The sequence below is a fragment of the Erythranthe guttata genome, chromosome 4 (genome assembly GCF_056151865.1).
Source record: "Erythranthe guttata isolate IM_541 chromosome 4, IM_541, whole genome shotgun sequence".
Lineage (NCBI taxonomy): Eukaryota > Viridiplantae > Streptophyta > Magnoliopsida > Lamiales > Phrymaceae > Erythranthe > Erythranthe guttata.
In genome coordinates this window covers 9,926,339-9,952,704 of record NC_142536.1, presented here as the reverse complement: position 1 = coordinate 9,952,704, position 26,366 = coordinate 9,926,339, and the positions used below count along the sequence as shown (strand labels likewise).

Sequence of the window (26,366 nt, the reverse complement as noted above, 5' to 3'; positions counted from 1 at the left end):
TATAGCTTAGTCTTGCACCAAAAGGCGAAATCCCTCGCCCCCAGGGCCCCCATCCCTTGGCCCGACAAGCATTGATGGAGGAATGTAAATCATGGTAACTCAACGGCCCGTTAAGGTAGCGGACCCGGATCTGGTGCCCACAAGGAACCAACGCTCATTGGAGTTGAAATTCCCACACTGCGGCTGCCAGGATTCGATCCTAGGACCTTGCACCAACTTACCACCTCCGGAACCAGTTGAGCTACACCCATGCGGGCTAACTTTGATGACAAGAAGAAGTCAATTGAAATCAAAAGTCCTTATAAACTTCACGCATAACATGCATGCTTAGTCACAAACTATATCACAATGAAATCTTACCTGCCAATACATAAATAAAGAATTGAACGGAAAAATAAAATGTAATTGCATGTAAATAAAGTAATTTTAGTAGATAAAAGTTAAATCAATAATCCCTATGCACAGACCATTGATTTTATGAAACTGACACGTGTTTTGAATTACCTGAGTAAAAATAATTTTAACATGTAAGATCTGATCAGAAAGATTCAAAGTCAATGATAGATATAACCCATACATGTTTCATTAGGTCAATTAATTCAAATGAATAAAAAAATTAACTTAGTACATAGAAGTGGAAAAAATATGCAAAATAAGTTACGAACTTTATTAACAGATGCTCAATCTGGTCTTGATATGGAGGATTTATTCCTTCATTAAACTAGAAAGCTTTATTAATTTCTCAAAATTTAGGGTTCAAAGATGGATGGAAGATAAAAAAGGAAAAATAAGGGACGTAGATGAGAAAATATTCAAAATATTAAACATAGAACTGAAAACAAAAAACAAAGAAAAAGAAGAACACAAACAAGAAATCGAGAAGAGAAAGAAAAGATGAAAGATAACTTGAAAATGAAAGTTACGATCATTTTCTTCTATTTCCTTGATGTAACTGATGCAAACTATCGAGACCATTGAGATTCTTTGAATTTCTTGTATGACTAACATTTAGAATTATGTGCTTACAATCCCAAAGACTCGATTATAATCTATTTGTTATTTGTTAAATATTGCATTTTTCTTTTTATGTGTGGTTGGGATTGTGTTGCATCATTTTATCAATACATTACACACACATTATGACATATTAATTGTACATGTAGAAAAAAAAGCCTCTGAACCGTTTTCTTGCTTACTATTAATTTGGGTGCTAATTCTCACCATCTTCTCTAACATTCACACCTCAGGGAGATGCACATTAGTTTCGGCCGTTTTTCCCACATTAAAAATAATGGAATTGAATGTGCTTGAAAAACATTACATCAGTTTTGTTTCTAAATACAATAAATTATGCCACACTTAAAAACCCATTGTTGTTTATTTATTATATTTGTCAAATTGCATACTTGCCCTTGAAAATCTTACTTTAGCGTGGTTTGTAACAGGAGTAACTCATGAACTAAATTGATGGCCTTTTTTAACTTGGAATTTTTTTAGATGATCAGAGGATAAGTTAAATTTGATTTATTAAATATAACGAAACCTAGCATATAACAATTATTTTAATCCATGGATAAATTAAGTAATAAAAGGCATGTTGTTTTGGGTAGATTGTATTAATGAAAAATTAATAGTTTTATTGTAATTTCAATTTGTGCCAAGTGGAAATTCCCTAGAATATTTTATTAGTAATCTTCGTTTTTGCATGAATTTGAAACAATTTCTTTTTGATATCATATTATTGTAAAATGTAAAACTTAAGAAGAAATTTAAATAATTATTGGATTCTTTAGGTTACATATAGATATCAAAAGGTATAACAACTGCAAAATTTCTTAATTTGTAAACTTCAATTATAAATTCCGTTGTTATATATTAAATGACCTATAGCTTTGTATTATTATTAGTTATTACTCATTTATCTTTTTTTTGAAGCATATTACTCATTTATCTTATGTATATAATTATTCTATTGAAAAGGGTATTTTGGTCCTCACATAAAAGGGAAGAAACCTACCATATTATTCCCACTTTTATAGATAGTATAATAAATATAAATATAGATAGGTTCGTTGTCTGTGAATGTCTCTGCGACAACTGGTACAGGTAAAATCGAATATTTCAACGCGGGGCGACTCGATACATAACAAAGTTTACAATTTACTAATACCAAACACCATATAGCTTTCTTGTTGCATATAGTATTCTTTGGTGTTCTTACATTCTTATAATATCCATTTATAGAATCATATATATGTTTTTTTTTTTTTTTAGATTTTTACTTTTTTTTCTTTTAGTTCCCTGTTATTTTAGCCATCCAGCTGCATTTGTTGTATAATACTTAGATATTAGCTGGTCATTCGACACAAAATTTCATAGAGGATTACGTTACGGGACTAATGTCGTGTATTTTACCAATGTGAAAATTGGATGGAATGACGTCCTCGTAATTTTTTTTTCTTCTTTTTTTCGAAAGGACAAATTTAAACTTCAAATTTCGATACAAAAAAATTGAAATTTAAGGGGGTATTTTAGTATTTTACACACCATGTGCACAAATAATAATTCGAAATTTATCTTATTAATTATTAGGAAAAAATATATATATATGGGTATCCTAGTTGCAACACAATGCGATTATGTTCCCCAAATAACAATCACAATTTGCCGTATTACTAATCCTAGTTCTAGTTTGTTACTTATGTCCAGAATTATACGAAACCTCTCTCTTATATTAAACACACACTCTCTCTCTCTCTCTCTCTCTCTATATATATATATATATATATATATATATATATATATATATATATATATATATATATATATATATATATATCACGTTCAGAGTTATACGAAACCTCTCTCTTATATTAATATCTCTCTCTCTCTATATATATATATATATATATATATATATATATATATATATATATATATATATATATATTAGATAAATCAATTAGAGATGAAGGAAGAGAAACTCGAAGAATAAAGATAAAAATCTACTTCAGGCAATTATTAATTAATATCTTTTTAATATATTTTTTTTCTTACGTGGCATCCACATTAACCCTGTTTATTTTCTAATCTGTAATTCTGTATTACATCATCAAATATATTTATTTATTTATTTATGCATAACTCATATATGTATGCTTAATTTGTTTTTGCAGGAAAAAAAAAGCAGCAACAAGTAATTGTGAGATTAATAATAACAATATTGGTCGTGATGATAGGGTGGACATGATTAGCAAATTGTCGGACGATATTCTAATATCGATAATCTCGCGACTGACGGTTGCCGAAGCTGTGTGCACGAGCATCCTATCCACACGTTGGCGTGGGCTCCATAAGTACATCACCCGCCTCGATTTTTCTCCCAGCTCCAAACAATTACAAGCATTTAAAGAAGAAGAGGAGTTCCGCCTCCACAAAGTAGGACATGATGATCGATTATTCGAAGTTGAACTCGTAAGGAAATGCACTAGCGTAATCGACCGCACATTGGATTCAAACAATGAAGGTTCAATTCTAGAAGAAATTCGATTCTACTTACCTTGGTTCCAGAGAACCACATGGTTGAACGAGACATGGCCAATCGAGAGTGGACTAGTCGAGAGGTGGCTCGATTTCGCGTTTTCCAAACAAGTCCAGACCATCCACCTACACATAAATACTGTTCATCTGTGGGTCCCGATTCCGTATTCTAATTTCACGAGCTTCAACAAAACCCTAAAAGAAATATCTCTAAACGGCATTGATTTGGACGACAAGGGTTTGAGGCTATATTGCTCTCGAATTTCGTTGCTCTCGAACGTCTCTCAATAGAACGTAGTGACAAATTAAGCGACTTACTTATACTAGGTGGTCATTTAATAGCACCAAAGTTGAAGCACTTGAACATAAGTGCGTGTTGGGATATCAAATTCATTGAGATTAGAGACATGACGAACCTCGAGTCTTTGAGGTTATATCATTTGCCATTGATTGGTTACGAACTCTTGCTAGAAAATTTGCCGAGGTTTGTTGAGTTGGACACTAAGGGTGCATTTGGATGGAAGGATTTGGGGAAGGGATTTCAAATCCATAATAACAAATCCCTTGGACTTGTTTGGATTGAGGGATTTGGGGATGGATTTCAAATCCACACCCCTCCTTTTTAGTTATGTTTTGAGCAATTGAGGTGGATTTCAAATGACTCCAAAATTGGAGTCATTTCAAATCCCTTCCCCAAATCAAATCCCTCCCCAAATCCATCCATCCAAACGCACTCTAATTGTCGAAAAACCGAAATCGAAGTCCTCACACGCGGCAGTGTAATTAGCGAGCAATTGGTGAAGCTCAAGCTTTCGACCTACATTTTTGATGTGTACAGCGACTACATGCACCTCCCGAGAATGGGAAAGCTTATACATGTGGAGTAGGAATTTTCTATATACAGTGATCGCAGCTTCCACGAACTCGTCCGTTTCATGGACGCTTGTCTGTGCCTGCAGAAACTCGAGATTAAGGTATTTTCATATATATATATATAATATTTTTCACAATATTTATAAATCCAAATTCTATAGACTCGAATAAATATATAATATAAATTGGTAATTTTGCAGATGACGTCAAGAAGGGGTGGTGAGCATTATTGTATGGAGGTGGTGAAGAAGGGTTCAAATGATCATCTGAAAAGGCTGAAGCTGTCGGGACTCGAAGGGTGCTCATGTGAAATGAAATTCGGGTCGTACATTATTGGAAAAGCAACGGGACTTGAAGAGCTTGTCATGGAAATTTGCCCCGAAAAAACCGACGAAGGGCCAGAGCTCTTGTGCGCAAGTGTACGTTTTCAACCAATACTACCAGATTCAGTTAATTTCGTTATTGTCTAGATATTCAATCATGTTTCCAACCCATACTAGCGAGATTCTGTTAGTTGAAATCCCAAGATTCTTAATAACATTTCCAGCGAATCATAACCAAACTGCACAGAATTATTTACAACGTACGTATGTAACAAAAGCCTAAGGTGACGGATATCTATATATAGTTCGAAAAGATTGTGTTTTCTAAGTCATCTAAAATCAGCAGTAGAACATGACATCCTTAACATTGTCCATAATTGCAGGCAGAGCCCGAACCTCTCTGACCCTTTCCCTCATAACTCCATCGGGGCCCGCTGCAGCGGATCCACTGTCAGAGAGATCTCCCCCAGCTTCGATGTAATACCGTGCTCGAAATGCAGCAAGATGTGCATAGTAAGCTGGTGGTACTGCACGACAAATACAACTAATATTAATTTCAACGACTTGATTTAAAAAGTTACACGACTACTGTATAAAAGTTTAAATCAGATTCAATAGCAATCTATCTAACCTATGGATACTGATCGAGTGCACCTAGCATATCTGAAGAAAAACAATGGAAAAAATGAACTCAGTTTATATATATATATTCAAAATAAAAGTATGATCAATTCCACATTTATAATAACAAACAAATGCATACGTGTAACACAAGCTGTAGGTAAGCATTTGCATACTATCTGCACTGAATTTATTTTCATCGAACAACACATGGTAATGTGCTGGATGGCTCGTTCCCTTCCAAAACAAGAATAAAGTATATATCAAACTTAGAATTTAATGCATTCAAAATACCAACAGAAAATAAAAACTGAATTTGTTAATTTACGTACGTACCTGGATCCCAGCATGGCTGCAAAGATAGAAACTCAATTGGTTGGGGTGGCAAATCTTGGTATCCACCACAGTGCCTAATCACAAAAGACAACAAATTATACACAAATTAATTTGGAAGATCAAAAAAAAAAGATCTTATATTGAACCTAAATTAAAGTTTAATACCTGGCAAAATGTTATCACTCTTGTCTGTAGTATTAGGACTTGTATGGTCAGCAGGAAAGAGACGAGTGTGATGCTTCTTTTGAACGACAACAAAAGTTATTCTTGGCTGATAGTCTGTCTGAAGTTCATTACATGCCTGAAGCTCACAATTTTCAGATAAATATTCTCAAGATAGTATTCTCAAGAAATTTACATACTAATTTTTTTTTTAAAGTAAATACGATGAAAACCCCATAGAGAAATCTTTATACCTTCCTAATTGCATCAACTTCATACAGAAGAACTTGATTAAACTGCCCTTCGCTCACACCATCCCTGCGATTTGAAAATAATTACGAAATGGCAAACACTATACACTACGAGTAGATCAAATGCACATCACCAAAATAACTAACCTGTAAAAGATGAGCCTGCTAGGCTTCAACTTAGTGTTCTGGTAGAATGCAACCAAGTGTTCGCTGCAAAAACAAAAAGGAAAATAAGAATGAGCAAAGGAATTAATAAAATATAGGATAATAAAAATATATATTAATCAAGATTAGACAATGCTAACCGAATCATTCCTGAGTCCTTATTAATGTAGAGATCCTGGATAATCTCGTCCCTATGGCCCTGTGCAGAAACCAAGCCTCTGTACTTAGAGACTTCTGGCCAATCCATTGAGGCCACCACCTGAGAAAGAATAAGATTAATCGAATTGTTCATTTCTTTGCATTTTTCATTCTAGGTGCAAAAATAGAAGCTGTACGTACCGCAGCTATAGAAGGACTGGATTCGTCCCCTGGTTGAGGATGAGTGACATCAGCACCGAATATTATGGTAGGCATGTCACTAACGAAAGGTATTGTTCTACAGAGTGCCTTCTCCAGCACCGTATTTCGCCCTCCAACCTAAGTCAAAACACAAGGTGATGAAGGGAGAAAAATGGGAATAATTATTTAAATAAAGAAACGAAAGTTCATACAACAAACCTTAACGTTGATCTTGAGAGAAACATTCTCCAAGTACTGATGATTATTGCATTTTAAAACATGTTGGGGCTGACAGCATTGTGACACAAAGCCCAACTCGGTTTCGCACACTCTCTTGATTAAACCTGTCGTGGAAAACAAAAAAAAAAAAAGAGGAGAATGAATGTAAGAAGATAATAATATTTGTATCAAAGTTTATATGTTGGGATTGTAGAAACTAAACAGCATAACTAACCGTATGAATCAGTCACGTTGCCATCGGGCAATATAATAAGAAGCAACTGAAGTTGTTTCCTAGTTTTCAAACAGTCTGAGTGGATACCGATTAGGGACTTCTCAATCTGGTTAGAAGGCTTTGTACGAATAGGAACTAGAGGATGTGGACTAAATTCCTATGAGCAAATAAACATTTTTAAGCAAGCTAATTATTACCACATTTTTTTTTACTTTAATCAAATTATGCACTAAAGTTCAACACTTACCATCCCTCTGCTGAGGCATTTAGTAACCAGTTCATTGATAAATCTCTTGACAACATGATCTTTGCTTCGGGAGAAATTGACACAAGTCCAAAAATCCACCTTTCCACCATTGATCATTTTCTAGCAAAACAGGTTTAGTTAGTGGATCTGAAAAAAAAAACAGAAATAAAATCTCCAAACAGGGTTTAAAGACAAATTTCCGTTCAAACAATTTTAACTTTTTACCTTGTTCATCATATTCCATTGTCCTTCATTTGGCTGAACACGGTTCTCCCTTCCAGAATCATGATATTTCAGCTGGCAAAAAAAACAAAATTACAACATAAGAAAAAAAAATTGCAAAAGGGATACAAAATTTGAATATACTAATCTTACCATTGGAGGAGGCAAAACCCGTGCCTCTACGGACATAAGTTCAGGCCTAATTTGTATACTAAACTCTCTATTGACAAGTTCGTCATGGTTGTAATTATTTCTTTCCACCATCTGCAAAATAAATAATTGTACGGTCAATGCAAAACAATATTAAGCCAAACTATAATACTAATCAGTTTCATATATCCGTACCGTTCTAATGACACCCTCTCTCTTCGCTGGCCGTTCGCATGTGGCTTGGAGCAGGGCAGTAACTTGTCTCCCGTTCAATTTCCTAGAGTATCTTTGACCCTCAACAATTTTGCATAACTGCGCAAACGAAAAAAGGCTAATTTAACAAGGACAAAAGATAGATCAAGACCAAAGAACATACAAGATCAGAGAGAGAGAGAGAGAGAGAGAGAGAGAGAGAGAGAGAGAGAGAGAGAGAGAGAGAGAGAGAGAGAGAGAGAGAGAGAGACCTCCATTGGAATATAAATTGGTCTCCCAATGCCGGACTGAATAGCAGGCAGACGTGGATACATAAGCACGATACTGTGCTGCTGACGGAAGAACTCAGAAACAGATATTTGTGCACCGGATGCATCGATGGTAAACCTGATTTAGCGTATAAAATAATGTGTTAAATAGTAGTCTCAATCTTCAAAAACCAAATCCACTAAATTAAGCAAACATAGTAATTATACAACTAATCAGCAAATGCTACATCAAGTTACAAAGTCTAGAAAAATAAATAAATTAAAATATTTGTTCTAAACACCGAAGCAGTAGAGAAGAGCTTACATCAGGCTTTCAGTGGGTTCAGTCGACACGCCTGTGATATTGAAACGTTTGGTGTACTTCAGATATATGCTCTCAACCTTGACACCTTTAAGAGCTCTTTTGACCTTAAAACAGAAAACGAGCATCCTTCATTAAATGGCAAGATATTAGAGAAAACCAAAACAGTGACTGTTACAACCTTAATCCGATCTTGGTCAGATAAAGGCCTATTCCGATCCCTGAGGTTGAGGTACTTGAAAACAAACTCAGACACATAAATAGGTTCAATAAAAGCTCTAGCGGACATATCTGCAACATTACATTCAAACATGGAGAAATAACGAATTTCAACCCAGCCCAAATATGAAGAAAACGTAAATTAGTGTAAATAAATGGGTACCAATATTCAGTGACAGCCCCATCTGAGTTGGGCGAAGACTCTGGTAAAATCCTTTCCAGTAATCCAGGCCATCACCGAGTTTCCCTGATCCGAAGTCCCAATGAAAGAAGGACCTTCCAACAGCTTCATAGCTGAAATTAAAACATCAAGTAAGAAATTTATAATCATCGTGGTCATACATTTAAATTCTAGAAAACATTTGTCACCTATTATTATATGGTTTCGACCTAAGCACCACATCAAGACACTGGATAGTTTCATTTGGATTATTATCGAGTTGTCTGCCTTGTAAGAATTCTTTTAAGTAGTGTAAGTCAGCTTTGGAAGCAAACTTAATGGAAACCTTGAATTCGCGTTCCTTCCTGCATAGGAACACAAACATGTTCAAGTTCATAAATCTCTACGGTTTAAATTTCAAGTGAGAGTACTTTCACCTGAATCCACTATCTTGATCAAGCGTGACGGCAAACTCCTTAGAGACAAAGGGCAATGGCCCTGCAGTGTAGCAATTCTTCCTTCCATCGTAAGCCAATTGTCTCTTGCCCAAATTTGAAGCGTTAAAGGATTTGACAAGCTCATCCATTATCATCCGGCATACCTTCTTCGAGGTTACCTCAGGCGAGATAGCAACCTAAAATGAAAATAACAGGCACCAAAATAATAGAAACAATTACGAAAAATCGCAACACACTACTCTTCAATTCTAAACACAGAGAAACACGAAAAACAATAAACCAGAAGAATGTTAATGGTTTCGAAAGAGAACTATGATAATTGATACATGATAACAAAAACACATATACCACATACATACACACACAAGGCAAACACATACATGAAATGAAAAGAGATGTGTATTAAATACAAACAAATACGCAATCGCAGACAAAACTTCTCTACGCAGAAAAAGCACATTCGCAATCAAAAAAACACTTACATCGTAGTGGTTCAGATCTCTATCAGCAACCGCAACCAAAAAATGGTTCGCCTTAACAATGGTCTTCTGTCCGAATGATCCGAGGCCTGGCCTTGCCGGTAGCCTCACCGCCTTCGTGGAAGCCGGTGGTAACTGTCCTTGCTGCGGAATCACCGCCGGAGCCTGTGGCTGAGGCGTCGGAGCAGGCGGTTTAGTCACCGGAACCAAAAAATTGTTCGCCTTAACGATGGTCTTCTGTCCGAGTGATCCGAAACCTGGCCTTGCCGGGATAGTCAACGCCTTCTTCGACGGTCCTTGCGGCGGATTCACCGCCAAAACCGCCGTAACCTGTGGGCGAGGCGCCGGAACAGTGGTCGAAGACGAAGCCTGAAACGTGAGCTTCTGCTCCATCGGAGACTGCTCGAACAGAGCCACAAAAGCTGAAATTGAGTGCTCCGGCGTAGCACTACTACCGCGGCCTCGACCACGGCCTGGACCGCCGCCGCGCGATGGTTGTTTTTTGCCGCGGCCGGTTGGCTGCTGCGGTCCCCTTCCGCCGGCGGCACGTGATCGTCCTCGTTCTTCTCTCCCTATTCCCGACATTTTCGCCGATTTTCACTGCTCGCGATTTCGTTTGCGGAGAGACGGTTATGAAATGCGCGTCGTATAACAGAGAAGGGTGGTGGAGTATATATATATATATATATCTATATATATACTGGAAGAAGAGAGACATATCGAAGACTTACTGGAGACTAGTATTTTAAAGTTATTTACAGTCCGGTTCGTACAGTTTCTGCGTGTTTCATTTTTTCGAAATAGATAAAACGCTAAATCAACTGTAGGGAACCGCAACAACAGCACCGAATAGAACCGCAGAGAATGTTGTTTTCGCCTTTTGTTTTTTGTGTGCTAGCAAATTTTTGTGGGGTCCACTCCTAAGTAAGTAAAATTTCATTCCCCCCAAAATAACATCACTTTTATGTACCTGGGAAATTAGTCAACTAAATGTTTGACTTCTAACTGGTTTTATATAAAGTATGTGATAAATATAAGCCAAATAAAATTAAAATATAAATACAAATAATATTAAATGACAGGAAAAACCAAATAATATAACATAAAATAAAATATTTGCCCCAAAATAAAATTCAAAACATAATTAACAGCTCCAGTTTATAGGCTTGCATTGGAGGGTAAAAAGGTAAATGAACAGGCCAACAACAACTCAGTCCCTCACGCAGAACGCCAACAAAATCTGATCCGCAGTCTATTGCATCCCTACTCGACAGTAGACGCGTTTGTTACACTCGAAGGAAATGTGTGCATCTCAACTGGCGCGTCGATGCCAAATTCCTACTAGCAAGAGTGGATTTTGAGCATCCGAATGATTACACTGCCTCCGAGCTAGGTTATTAGCTAGTAGTCAGTTGAACTGCTAGCTTGCGCCGGCAGTGGCGTACGTCTCATGTATAAATATTTACCATACAAGTAACTTTAAAATTATTTCAAAGTCTCTAACTAAAATTATTTTAATTTAAGATTGTTATTTTTTAGTTGTTGATTTAAATTAAAGAGTTTTTTTCCTCAGGAATAATGTTTATTTTATAACCCACTTTATCTAATTAAATTATATTTTTCAATTATATGTTACGTAATATAATATAATTTAATATTTGAAATTCACCTTAGTAATTATTATTAGGAAAATAAATATGTATCTTAATTACAATGCAACTTTGCTTTTATTAAATTATTATTTATGGTAAAATATACATAAAACCTAGTTATTTATGGTAAAATATACATAAAACCTAGTTCTAATACGTACGCAAATTGAAGAAGGCTATGTATTTTGCTTGGTTAGATAAATTAATTAGAGATGACTAACAGTAGATCAACTAGAAGGAAGAAAAATTACATAAATTACATGAAGATTAATAAAGATAAAAATCTACTTTAGGTAATTATTAATTGAATCTCTCTTTTATATATATATATATATATATATATATATATATATATATATATATATATATATATATATATATATATATATATTGTGATGTTTTTCATTGCTTCGGAGCATGTTATAGTTCGTACGCAGCATCTTCAACATCCTGTTTATTTGTAATCGGTAGTATATCCTCAAATTTTTTTATTTAAAGAATAAGCGGCTTCCGGCCATCTCATGACACATGGAAAAAAAGTTAATTAACTTATGATCAATCCCAATTAATTAAAGAAGATTATTTGGCGAATAAATAGCAAAATTAAAATAGTAAACGAAAATTCAAAAAAGAAATAAATATATTTAGTGGGTCAATTGTTGGATTTCTTGGATGATTACAAATAAGGACCCTACCTTTATTTATACTAGTCCAGCTGCTCAATGGACGGTGAAGATCGATTTGATCTAACGGTTGAGAGTGATTCTCTAGAACACTCCAAAGAATTCCTAAAATATCTCTACCTACCTCTACCTACCTCTATACATTTGGGTCAACTTGGGCCTAAGCCTATTTGGGGTAGATATATATCTTTTTGTTTATTTATCTTTGGATTTCTTTTCCTGTTTTTACTTTTATTCATGAACTACATTTTAATCTTTTACGTTACTTGCAAAAAAAATCATCTCAATTGTTTCGTTTTAACTATTTGCTAGTATAACAATATAGTTGTATTCTAGTTTACTTTTCCATATTTTTTATTTATTTAATTATTACATAATTACTATGAAATTACCCTAAAGTTGATAATCAAGTATAGATAAATAAAATAAATAATATAACAGAGAATAATTGTTTAATCGTGAAAATAAAATAAATAATATTATTCTCTTGTTTGACACTTATGTTGGCTTTTATATAAAAAAAACCCAACTTATTTTTTAAATATAATATTTTTTTATGGAAATGAAACGAAAAGAAAATAAACAAAAGAAAATTTACCACGCGGCTTAATTTATGCCAATTTCTACATTCCTAATCCTAAGTCTAACTAGAGCAGTTAAGTTGCCCGATAATTAAGATTGAATAACAACATATTTTATTAGGGGATAACTATAACGAATCCCAACTTTTGCTTAGTTGAATACCGAACAAATATCCTCAAAAAAAGAAAAAAATACCGAACAAATAAAAAAATAAATAATTAATAGTAAATTATTTTAATACCCATAATGAAAATAAAAATCAAAAAAATATTACAAATATTATTTTTCTTTCTTCAATACCAAATAATCAAAACCCCTCAAAATCTATTTCCCTCCTCACTCACAAACCCCTCACCTCCTCCACCTCTTTCTCCCTCCCCCAAAAACCCTCCTAAAAAACCTCAAAACTAAAGAAATCAAAACCTTACACAACTTGCAAAATGACGTCAAATGACAATAGAATGGTAGCTTACGAGCAAGGAGAACCCATTAAGATATATATCCATGTATTTTTTAAGCTAAAACGTCGATTTTGATTTTATTTTATTTTTTAAAATCCGCCATAAAATATCGACACATACAGGTCGAAAGTGTGCTTATTTTTCGACATGTATGTGTCGAAACACATAATAATTGATATTATATCTTTTCGACGGGTAACTGTCGAATTTATCCTCATTTTCGACCCTTACGTGTCGAAAATAGTGGTGAAATTCGACAGTTACCCGTCGAAAATATATAATATCAATTATTATATAAGTCATATTTCAACACTTAAGTGTCGAATTTGTCCATTATTTTCGACACTTAAGTGTCAATTTTTTCCTGTTGCAAATTTATTTGTCTAATATTTTCTTCACTTTTGTGTATATCGATTGCACCCATTCATTTACCACGTCAGAAAAATTCCCAACAAAAGAAGCTTTATTGGCATGGGTTCCTGGAAGTATACTGTTTGATTTTTTTTTTTTTAATTATTTTTAATAATTTGCAATATTTTATATTTTTTTGTGAAATTAACCCCAAATCTATTTCAATGTAACATAAACAACATATTCTAAGTGTTTTTGGACAAAAAAAATAAAAATTGCAAATTATCAAAAAACCCCTCTCCAGACTTCTTGGTCGTTGTCTTTTTCTTGGTCGTGATTGTCTTGCCCTTGCCCTTATCGGATAATTTCTTCCTCTTCTTACGGTTCGAGACAGTCGGGGGTATACGAGGTTTACGTGGTTCTTCCATTGTAAAAGAACACATAAATAAATAAATATACATAATATAAAAACAAACAAATAAAAATAAGAAAGAAAAAAAAATCAATACAGTAAGAATTCGACAACAACATGTCGAAAGTTGTAGCAAAAATTGACAGCTAGCTGTCGATTTTTCCAACATTTTCGACAGGTTGCTGTCGAATTAACAAAAGTTAAATTTCAAAATTTTCACAAAAAATCGATAACAAGGTGTCGATTTTTGCATAATTTTCGAAAGCAATCTGTCGAAAAGTTTGCAAAAATCGACACTTTCAGGTCGATTTTTGTGAAACGAAGAACAACCCACGAAATCTCAAATCAATGCTCAAATCGACTGAAATTAGATGCACCCATTACTAATTGACGATCATTTCTACCTAAAAAAATCAAATCCTAACTACCCATATCAAACAATCAAATCCTAACTCAATATTAAAGAAAAAAAATCGAAACCAAATATTACTTGTGATAACGAAGGCGGCGGCGGCTTGATAACGATGAAGGTTTCGGCGTTCAGTGGCGTTCGGCGGTGAGCGACGGTGGAGGGGAGGAGCGGCGCCGGTGGGTGAGTTGAAAGGTTTTTTTTTTTGTATTAAAGTAAGAAAAAACTTATAAATATGTACTCAATTGTGGTTATAAATATGTCCTATCCACACGTTGGCTTGGGCTCCACAAGTACATCACCTGCCTCGATTTTTCTCCTACCTCCAAACAACTACAAGCATTTAAAGATCAAGAAGAGGAGCACGGCCGCAACAAAAAAGGTGATGATCGAGTATTCGAGGAGGAGGTCGTAAGAAATTACGCTAGCATAATCGATCGCACATTGGATTCACTCAAGGGAGGTGCGGCTCTAGAAGAAATTCGACTCTACTTATCTTGGTTCCAGATAAACACGTGGTCGGACGAGACGACATGGCCAATTGAGAGGTGGCTCGATTTCGCGTTTTCTAAAAAAGTCGTCCGAACGTCCACCTACACTTAAATTCCGTTCATGCATCGGCCCGTTTTTCCATTCCTCCTTGTAATTTCGAAAGAAACTTACCGACCTTCAAATTCCTAAAAGAACTATCTCTACAAGGCGTTGATTTCGACGACGAGGGTTTGAGGCTACTGCTTTCGAATTCCGTCGCTCTCGAGCGCCTCTCGATTTCGCGTAATGATGCATTAAGCGACGTGCGTATATCTGGCGATTTGGCGCCAAAGTTGAAGCACTTGAGCATAAGTACGTGTTGGAGTATCAATACCATTGAGATTAGAGACATGACGAACCTCGAATCTATGAGGTTTCATGAATTTCCGCATTATTGTCTCCTCGTGATAGAAAATGTGCCGAGGCTTGTTGAGTTGGACACTAATTGTGTCGAGATCGGAACTCAAATCCTCTCACGCGGCAATATAATTAGTGAGCAATTGGCGAAGGTTAAACATGTGGAATTGGAATGTCATCTATTCGGGAATACTATTAACTTCCAGGAACTCGTTCGTTTCATCGACGCGTGTCCGTGCTTGCAGAGACTCGAGATTAAGTTAATTTCTATATCCTAATATTTTATATATTATCCAAAATTTGATCAACTGGAATCGATTATATTCATATATGTATATTAATATATTGTTATAATTTTGCAGTTTACGGCAACAAGCTTCCACGAACGATATTATTGTATGAAGGTGGTGAGCAAGGCCTCAAATGATGATCATCCGAAAACGGTGAAACTGTCGGGACTCGAAGCGTCCCCGAACGAAGTGGAACTCGGGATGCTCGTTGTTGGAAAAGCTACGGTACTTGAAGAGCTCATCGTGGAAATTAGCCCCGACAAAAGCTATACAAGCCGAGAAAGGACGATAGCTCGTGTGCGGAAAGAATTTAAACCAATACTACAAGATTCGGTTAATTTTGTTGTTGTCTAGATATATAATTTAATCTAAGACCATCGAATTTATATTATATGCTGCTTGGCTGTGCTTTCAGAATGTTAACAAAATTGTTTGTCAAGTCCTATTTGTGCCATCTTGGTGCAAACAAGTTTATATATATAACAACAGTTCTTTTAAATAATTTTCTGACATGATTAGCATATTACGTAAATTACAATAAACACATTATAGATTAAAGTAACTATATCAACATAAATCAAATACATTTGACATATGTAGCACTATATACAGCAATATGTATATACAGCAATATGTACCTGTCTTCATAAAATAAAAATAGACAAAAAAAATAAAAATCGACCACACATAGAACATATACGTTCAACAAAAAGAAAACCGATCAAATTCCTTTAATCCCAACACAATTGAAGTTCAAAGATTCTAAATAACATTGCCATCGAATCATTAGCCAAATGGCACATAATTCTTTTCAACCTACGACGACAAAACAACCTTAGGTAACATAGCATATTTTAGCACCGAAAAAGAGAAATCTACAAAAACATATCTTCATAGACAAAAAGATGTAGTGTTTTTTTCTAAATTAATCGAAAATCAGCAAAACATGTGAATCTAGACAAAAAGATGTAGTCCTGTGGTTAAGTTTTTAAGTCATCTAAAATCAGCAGTAGAACATGACATCCTTAACATTGTCCATAACTGCAGGCAGAGCCCGAACCTCTCCAACCCTCTCCCTCATAGCTCCACCAGGGCCCGGTGCAGCAGTAACGGGCTCGGAATGCAGCAAGATGTGCGTAGTAAGCTGATACGATCTCTTGTGTATCATAAATATTTCCTACGAAACGTAAGATCTATTGTTTAATATTTCTCTCTTCATTATAAAAACCCTAGCACAAGACGACTATTTAAAGATATAAAACCCTAGAATCCTAATCTAACTAGGAAACATAATTACCTATACTAATTAAATACTAAATAATCTCCTAACTAATCTCCTAACTCACGGCCATATATATATCTAAATATACTAATCTATAAACTATTAATTAAAATAATACTTCAATAATATATTAAATAATAAAATAATAACTAACGAATAAATATACGATATATTAAATATATATCGTATCAAACCACCCCTCTTGAAATGAACCTTGTCCTCAAGGTTCGAATATTTGCAGCTCTCTCTTTTTTTGCGCTTCCATCTATGCTTGATGCCATCCAATTTCTTCAAAAATAATTTGTTCTCATGTAGGATGCTGAGAACACGAATCTCAATCAATTGATCGACTACTTCATCACATGTCTCCACCATCGTTGACTCTTTAACGTATTGTTTGTTATGGTCAAACAATTCATTAAACATCATCGAGGAAATATTTGACACTTTTAGTGATACCTCAATCTTCTCAATAGCAATGTTAGATTTCTTAATCTCCTTGAAAATCGTCAATAATCCTTCGTCTTCTTTGTTTTGAAGATCATTGAAATCTCCCAATATCCATCGTAGCTCTTCGTTCTCCTCCCTTGTTAATTCCTCGTCTTCGTCCCAAATTACCTCAAGTGAATCCGATAATTCTTCTTTCGGCTCGTCGTCCCACTTTATCTCAGTTGATTCCGATTCTTCTTCTTTCGGCTCTTCGTCCCACTTTATCTCAGTGGAATTCGATTCTTCTTCTTCCGGCGAACTCACAAAAATCTGGGGTTCTTCGAAAAAATCATCGTCGTCCTCTTCCTCTTCCTCCGGCGATAGGCTCGGCAACGGCGGTGGTGATGGTAGCAGTGGCGTTGGCGGTGATGGGCGGCGGTCCCTTCGGCTTTTGTGTTGGCGTTGACGTCGTCCGTGACTTTGTTCGAGCAATTTCTGAAAGTCAATCCGTAATCTCTCTACGGATTTCTCCAATCGCTCCAACCGTCTTGTTTCTGACATCATGATTTTCACAAAGTTTTGATGTGATCTCAACTTTGCTCCAGCGTAGCTTTGATGTAATCGCTGCCTTGCTAACGAAGCGTTGGTGTTATCGCAACTTCGCTCTGATACCAATTGATACGATCTCTTGAGTATCATAAATATTTCCTACGAAACGTAAGATCTATTCTTTAATATATTTCTCTTCATTCCAAAACCCTAGCACAATACGACTATTTAAAGAGAATAAAACCCTAGAATCCTAATCTAACTAGAAAAGATAATTACCTATACTAATTAAATACTAAATAATCTCCTAACTCACTACTAACTCACGGCAAAATATAAACCTAAACAACTATTCTAATTAATTAATAATAAAAATACTAACTAACTAATAATTAAATAATAAATCGTATCAAACCACCCCTCTTGAAATGAACCTTGTCCTCAAGGTTCTGCCCAATAATCGTCTCTCGTTTCTATGTTTCCATCTATGTTTGACTTCATCGATTTGTTCATCGACTTGCTTCCGAATTAACTCCAAAAAACACGATGAAAAATCGAGCTCTTTTTCAAAGATGAACCTATCTGCCCGACTTAAATTTCTCAATCTCTTTCCCGACAAATCGACCTTCTCAATTGCCTTTTCAAATTTCATCTCCTTCACAATCAATATCATGCTTTTATTTTTCTCAGTCGTCTTTACAGATCCGGCCTCATTCAAAGTCACCAAATCTTGTTCGTCTCCTTTCTTTTGCACACCATGAAAAATCTCTTGGGGTCAGCAAGAGCCATGTGTTAAAGAGCTTGGTCGTTCATCGTGTTTTTCGGATTCATTCGGAAAGAAAGTCGATGAAGTCAAACATAGATGGAAACGCAAGACGAACCTTGAGGACAAGATTCATTTCAAGCGGGGTGGAATGTTGGGATTTATTATTTAATATATTATTTAATTATTAGTTAGTTAGTATTTTATTATTAATTAATTAGAATAGTTTGTTAGGTTTATTATATAATAGCCGTGTGTTTAGGTTAGGAGAATTATTAAGTATTTTATTAGTTTAGGTAATTATCTTTTCTAGTTAGATTAGGATTCTAGGGTTTTATTCTCTTTAAATAGTCGTATTGTGTTAGGGTTTTGATAATGAAGAGAAATAATAAAGAAGAGTTTTCTTACGTTCAGTAAAGAATTCTTATGATACACAAGAGATCGCATCATAAGCTGGTGGGACTGCACAACAGACAATCAATTTCAAGTTAATATAAAGAGCGACTGAGTAGAACAAAAAAGAATTGAAAGATTATAATCAGATTGAAGGCTGCTGTATATCTTACCTATGAAGACCAGAATTATCAAAAAAAAATGTATTATATTTCGAACAAAGTATAGATCGAGATATATATGTATAATACAAGCTGAAATTTTGAACGAATTATTTGAAGTGCTAGAAGATTGTAGCTGGATCCCAGCATGGCTGCAAAGATAGAGAAATCAAATTCATTGGGGTGGCATGCAAATCTTGGTATCAACCACAGTACCTAATTCACGAAAAACACAAAGATTTATACACACAAATTGGGAAGATTAAGAAGAATAAATAAATAATATTAAACATTCATAAATAACTCGTACCTAATTCACCATCCCTGTAATTTGAAAATAATTACGAAATGGCAAACATCCAACACTAGGAGTAAATCAATGCACATCACCAAAATCTCTAACCTGTAAAAGATGAGCCTGCTAGCTTTGCACTTAGGTTGATCATTTTCTAGCAAAACAGGTTTAGTCAGTGGATCTGAAAAACAAAAACAGAAATAAAATCTCCAAACAGCATTTAAAGACAAATGTCCGTCCGAACAATTTTACCTTGTTCATCATATTCCGAACAAGTGCACGTATCGCAAACAAGTAGTAAAGTGGACTCGTGAGAGTCGGATGTCGATCCCACAGGGAATACGCAAATTATTTAATCCTAAGTACCAAATCCTAACAATTATGATTTTTATCCAACCTACGCAAGGTTGTCAAATTAATTAACTAAATAAATTAAACTAATTAAGAAAGCAAATAATCACGAGAAAATATCAATATAAAAACGGATCTAGGATTTTATCTTCCCCTATGCGATAGTTCTTCACCCAATTAATCTTCTATCATGCAAGTTACGATTCCCGATTATTAACCCAAGACACGAAATTACTCATAACCAGCTGTCGCGTGTATTATGAGTCTATTATTCATAAAGGATTCACTATATGTCTATGCAAACCTAGTATGAATAAATCATTATATAACAAGTCTCGTAAACGGCTACCTAAGGTATTATATATATGTCTACGATAATACATGCAATTAACACACTTATCCGGTGAAAACTACTCGAAGACTCTTCTATCTCTGTTCTAATTATTAAAACGGTCTGCCAATCAATTCTAACAATAACTAATAGCAACATAAATTAGCTACGTTCATGCGCTAAATAAGATCAAAATAGAAGAAATAATCGAAGAATTAAACTTGCATAAAAGTAGAAAAAGAGGTTCGAACAACCACATAGGGTTCCAACAAAATCCTAGAATAAAAACTTAGCTACTCATGTTCTCTACGAAAAGCATAATAATAAAAATACGAAAGTTCATCAAAATCGAGAAATAAAAGTAAAAAGGGAGAACTATGATGAAGATTCGTCAAGTCTTCGTCTTCGTTGCTCCGTTCTCTTGCTCCTAGATTGCGTGTAGAAAAGATAAAGATGGATTCATAATTGTGTGCTATTTGGCCTTTAAATAGGGTGCAAAAATATAAAAGGGCGGTTTCCTTGTGTAATTAAAATTCCTTCACTGCGCCACTTCGTTCACCCGGACGGCCGTGCGAGAATTCGTTCTTAAATCCGGACGGCCGTCCGGTCTTTAACTCTTCAGAGTTGTGATTTTTCTACTTTTGGCCCACTTTTTCTCCAAATTTGCAGTTTTTACCCCATAAGTTGCCAATTCTTCAATTTGCACCTAAAATACAAATAATAACCATTTTAAGCACCAATTATCGTCAAAACACACCAAAAGTTCTAATTAAAAGGTACAATTCAATGTATAAATATACAATTAACACACCCCCAAACTTGAGCTTTTGCTTGTCCTCAAGTAAAATCAATTTATGAGCACAAAACACGACTATACATCTCATTACATAGATCGATTGGTCAATTTCGTGTTTTCAGAACTTGCAAGTATGATGATAATTCCTAGGTATTCGTAAGCTTAACATTCAACGGCACGTAGTCACTCACTATTACCAAAAACCACAAATCATACAATTGCTTCAAGTATCCAATATTTGGAAGTTAAAGATAGAAATAATTTATACTTACATGCATATATTTGACTCCCATACTCACCAAATTATTTTACTCAACTAATATCGAGCATTAAGCTATTGGGATCATTGGGACTTTGTGGCTTTCAATTGTTAGGATCTTTGGTCCGAGGTAAGTAATATGGGTATGTGTGGCTAATTTTCTTGAATTGAGGTGATTACGCCAAAAATTGAAAGATAGGCGTTTGAAACAATGCATTCACCTCTAAGGACTTTAATAAACTCGATTCTCGAAAGTTCAAACGACTACACTTTTGCCTTTAAGGCAATGGATCGAGCTTTGAACACAATTCAACAACTAGTCCTTATTTCTCCCTTCTAATCTCTTCTTCTTCTTTTTTTTTTTTGAATAGAAGAATATATATATATATATATATATATATATATATATATATATATATATATATATATATATATATATATATATATATATATATATATATATATATATATATATATATATATTTCTTTGTTTTTTTTTCCGAAGAAGAAGAAAGATTTTATAAGAATTTTCGACAGAACTGCAAGGGTTAATTGTTCAAAAATCTCCACTATTCTACCTTCTACAAATTGGCTAAAAGAAAGGAACACCTTTTCTCCGAGGCTCAAATCAAGGTTCTAAGGATACGTTCGATAAAAAGGGTAGGCTTGAAAGGCTCAAACGGTTTAAAGAAGGCCCAAATCATATCCCAAATCACTTACTACCCAATACTTCGTATCATAAATGTCCTAAGGTGAGATTTAAAACCGAACAAAGCATGATTTAGCACAAATAAATTCCAAATTTAAAATACAAAACATTCAACCAAAGCAATGGACAAGGTGTGATTCCTAGCAATAATTCACTTCTACGTTCCGTTGAATCGAAAGCAAAACGAATATCTACTCCATATCAACATAAATCAAGCAATTTCATCATCAAACATTGACCATCTCCCATCATCATAATTCATCGATGCGTCGATCCAAGCAAAACCAATTTTTTTTTTTTTTATAATCGAAATAATAAAACGGAAATAATAAAACGAAAACTAAAACAAAAACAAAAACTAAAGCATGCAAACAATCAAACAAGAAAAACACAAATAAGGCGCACATAAGAAAAAAAACAAATAGTTAACCACCCCCAAACTTAAAATTCACATTGCCCTCAATGTGATTTGCCCGGAGTTTAAGGATAGAAAACAACTGTTTAAGCGTCGGGACCATCGTCGGGCTGCTCACCAACTCCACCTTGCGCATGAGCATCACCATCCTCCTCATCATCCAAAAGCTCGGGTACCGGCTCAAGAATCGGTGCGGGCAACGGAGCCGGTTCGGCGCACTCGGGAGTGCCGCATGCCAAATGGCGTACAATGGCTTGGAGCATCTTTCCCGACCACCGTTGAAGGGACTCGATTGTGCTTACCTTGTGCTCCACGGTGGCAAGCCGATTTCCGATTTCTAGTGATCACCAACTCTCGCTCCATTCTTCTTTGAAAACGGCGGTCCGAACTTGTGCTTGGACCCTCGGGTGGAGCTATTGGTTGGTTATCGAGGGGTTGCTCACCATCTTGGATGGGTGCCTTGTATTGTCGGGCCGCAAGGTTACTCATCGGCTTCCGAATTAGTGTGAGAATATCCGTCGTTTTAGTTGGGACATTCGCCTTGTTGCATAGACCGGTGACGAGGCAAGGGAAATAAAACCCTTTGGCATTGTTGACCATGGAGGTCCAAAATCGGTCGGAGATAATTTCGCCAATATTGATCGGTGTGCCCTTGAGAATGTAATATGCAAGAGCACACCGTTTGGGATCCACGTGAGTCCACGAGCGGGTGGGGATGAGGTTGGCACAAATGAAAGTAAGGCACGCCTTGCCTATTTGGTTGATGCATTTCCACTTCAACTCGTATGCCTCATCGGTTGAGAGTTCGGACCAAATTGGGGGCCCATCGCACAACACCTCGCCGAGTTGATCTCTTGTGACCGCAAGTTGCATTTGCTCCCAATTGAATGGCTCATGTCGGAGGTTATAGAAGGAGTTGATAGCCTTGGCACACCAATCGACTCGCTTTCCTCGAACCGTGCTTGTCTTCCTATCCGAGGTTAAGAGAATACAGGTGTTGGCGTAGAACTTGCGGACCATAGATAAGTTGATCGACCCCGCCGGTTCCAATAATGATTGCCACCCTCGTCGTAGGAATTCTTGGTGCAATGGTGCAAATTGCGGAAGGGTAATCTCATATGCGCGCTCCGTCACAAGTTTCTTCACCTTTTGTTTCTCAAAACGAGCATTGGCGCCTTCGACACAAAAAGCATCGTCATCGGGTGTTGGAATTTGATCGGCTTTCTTGCCCTTCCCCTTGCCTTTTGAAGTGCCTTTGCCTTGTGAGGTGCCCTCCCCGTCACGTCCTCGTTTCCCCATGATGTGATAATGCGTGTGGAAGGGATTTGAAGTGAATCGATGTGCGAAATTTCCCCCAAACTTGACTCGGGCAAATCGTCGAACACCTTGTGGGCGTTCTTGGTGGAATGGGTTTTTAGAGAAAATTTCACCTTGCTTGAATCCTCCCTGCGCAAATCAACAACAAACCACCGAGATTAAGTATTATGTGAGTCTAGTTGGTGAATTTTTTGTGAAATTTGTCAAAGAAAAGGGAAATTTTCGAAAGAGGAAGGCTAGGGTTCGAAGTGGGGGAGAGGGAGAATTGGGAATTATGAAAATTGTGGTGTAAAAATCCATTTTTAATATGCCCGTTTTTTTTTTTTTTTTTTTTTTGATTCGCACGGCCGTGCGAGATTTAGGTGAAAAATCCGCACGGCCGCGCCCTTTTGCAGAATTGGGCAGTAGCCTCTTCAAATTTCAGACGGCCGTGCGAGATTTAGGTGAAAAATCCGCACGGCCGCGCCCTTTTGCGATTTTGGGCAGTAGCATCACCGAAATCTCACACGCTCGTGTGAGATTCCTGCCTTTTTCTTGCACGGCCGTGTGAATAATTGCAATTAGGCCCCTGAAAAATACAAACTTCGTATCAGTGCCCCTGAAACTTTTTTTTTTTAATAAAAACAAAAACTAAAAAAAAATAAAATAACATAAAATAAAATATAAAAACGAAATCTCGGGTTGCCTCCCGAGAAGCGCTAAGTTTACAGTCTTCAGCCGGACTTTGTCTGCTTCTTTGTTCAAGCTAACGTGACCGAAGTCACTTGGCGATTGAATTCCCCTCCACAATGATGCTCGTTTGATTCTTTAGGTGGCCACTTCCTCCTTGCACGTTCATCACCGTTAGCACCCTAACTCTTTTGACTATCTCTCGGAGGAGTTGAAATTGAGTTTGCACAATAAACGTGCTCCTTCCGATTCCCTTTTCCGTCGTCATCTCCTGCACTCAACGATGCTTTCCATGGTCCGAAATTGAAACATCAAATTTTTCATGATTTGTAAAATCCATAAGATCAATAGTAAAACACTCATTATTATCACATGGATTTTTATTAGCACAAAAAATATTAAATTTGATCGTTTCATCATGCACTGTCATTGTAAGATCACCACTCGCACAATCAATTAGAGTTTTTGAAGTGGCTTAAAACGGTCTCCCTAAAATAAGAGGTATCTCCCTATCTTCATCTATATCGAGTACAACAAAATCAACCGGGAAGATAAATTTGTTCACCTTTACTAGCACATTCTCTAAAATACCTTTTGGGTAAACTAAAGTCCTATCGGCTAATTGAAGAGTTATAGCCGTAGGTTCGATCTCACCTAACCCAAGATTTTTATAAGTGGAACAAGGCATAAGATTAATGCTAGCCCCTAAATCAATGAGTGATCTAAAATTTTTACCTCCTATAGTACAAGGGATAGTGAACTTACCTGGATCGCCGAGTTTTTGTGGAAGGGGCCGTGTAAGAATTGCACTGCATTGCTCCGTGAGTTGGATCATCTTGTTCCCTTGCAATTTCTTCCTCTTCGTCACGAGATCCTTGAGAAACTTCACCCACTTTGGCATCTTTTGAAGAGCTTCGATAAACGGGATATTTATATGGATTTCCTTCAACTTGTCCAAAAATCTTTGGTACTCGGCATCGATCTTCTTCTTTAGCAGCTTTTGAGGATATGGGACTTGAGGGGCTCGTGATTTCAACGTGGATGGTTGTGGTTCTTCGTGAGTTGCTTCTTTTTCCACGATCACGGTCGGCGTCTTGATTACCGTGTTTTGCTTCTCTTGTCGTGGAGCTTCCTCCAATTGTCTCCCATTCCTTAAACTTACTGCGTTGCACTGCTCGATGTTGCTCTTTCGAGGATCTTGCGTATTCGACGGTAGTGCTCCCGATGGCCTCGCGGTTAGCTGGATTGCAAGTTGACCCATCTGTGTTTCCAAATTTCGGATGGAGGCTTGGGTGGTTGTCATAAATTGCACCAAAATATTTGCGAGATCTCCACCTTGAGGTTGAGCTTGAGGCGGATTTTGGAATCCAGGAGCTGATCGTGAATAATTAGGCGGTTGACCTTGAGGTGGTGCTTGCCTTTGTCCTTGCTGATTTCCTCCCCACCCAAAGTTAGGGTGATCCTTCCATCCCGGATTATACGTGTTGGAGTAAGGATTTCTCTGTTGTCGGTTGGTGTCATGCACATAATTCAAAGACTCCATTTCTTCTACGCGCTGGTCGGGAACTTGGACTGCATGGACTTGCTGAGTCTGCAACGCTGCTAATTGCTTTGATAGCTTCTCTAACTGGGCCGTGATTGCAGTGACACCGTCTAACTCTAAAATTCCTCCCGTTTTAGCGCCTCCGCTGTTTGACCGGTCCGATGCCCGCATGTATTTATTTCTAGCGATTCGCTCCAAGAGTTCGTATGCTTCGTCGTAGGTCAAACTCATGAACATACCTCCAGCTGCAGAATCGAGCACGGTTCTCGAGTTGTCTTGCAATCCATCGTAAAATATTTGCAGTTGGCGCCACTCTTGAAGTCCATGATTCGGGCACCTTCTTATTAGCTGCTTGAACCGCTCCCACGTCTCGAATAGCGCTTCACCGGCTTCTTGTATGAAGTTTTGAATTTCTCTCCGGATTCTCTCAGTTTTTGTTGGGGAGTTGTATGTGTTCATGAAAAGTTGTGCTAGATGGGCCCAAGACGAGATGGAGTGCGGTGCGCGAGTTTGTAACCATTCTCGGGCAGCTCCTTGTAAGGAGTGTTTGAACAAGCGGAGTTGCATTGCTTCGGGTGATACTCCGTTCATCTT

The 26,366-nt window shown here is 36.4% G+C and overlaps 2 protein-coding genes across 2 annotated transcripts; one reads left to right on the top strand and one right to left on the bottom strand.

Moving 5' to 3' along the window:
* The first annotated feature begins 3,246 nt into the window (after positions 1–3,246).
* On the top strand, positions 3,247–3,831 carry LOC148771107 (putative F-box/LRR-repeat protein At3g44080). Its single transcript, XM_088817490.1, has one exon. The coding sequence runs from the start codon at positions 3,247–3,249 to the stop codon at positions 3,829–3,831; it is 585 nt and encodes a 194-aa protein (XP_088673616.1).
* Positions 3,832–4,923: 1,092 nt separating this feature from the next.
* Positions 4,924–10,448, bottom strand: LOC105954913 (protein argonaute 5). The gene is made up of 22 exons (XM_012978596.2): positions 9,786–10,448; positions 9,283–9,479; positions 9,055–9,210; positions 8,849–8,979; positions 8,648–8,757; positions 8,470–8,573; positions 8,148–8,283; positions 7,879–7,995; positions 7,687–7,797; positions 7,537–7,608; positions 7,312–7,431; positions 7,065–7,221; positions 6,830–6,954; positions 6,611–6,748; positions 6,412–6,530; positions 6,254–6,316; positions 6,110–6,173; positions 5,859–5,994; positions 5,694–5,767; positions 5,500–5,594; positions 5,368–5,399; positions 4,924–5,263 (listed from the first exon to the last, which is right to left on the bottom strand). Exons 1-22 carry the CDS (start codon positions 10,365–10,367, stop codon positions 5,076–5,078), a joined length of 3,027 nt encoding a protein of 1,008 aa, XP_012834050.1. The 5' UTR covers positions 10,368–10,448; the 3' UTR covers positions 4,924–5,075.
* Positions 10,449–26,366: the final 15,918 nt, after the last annotated feature.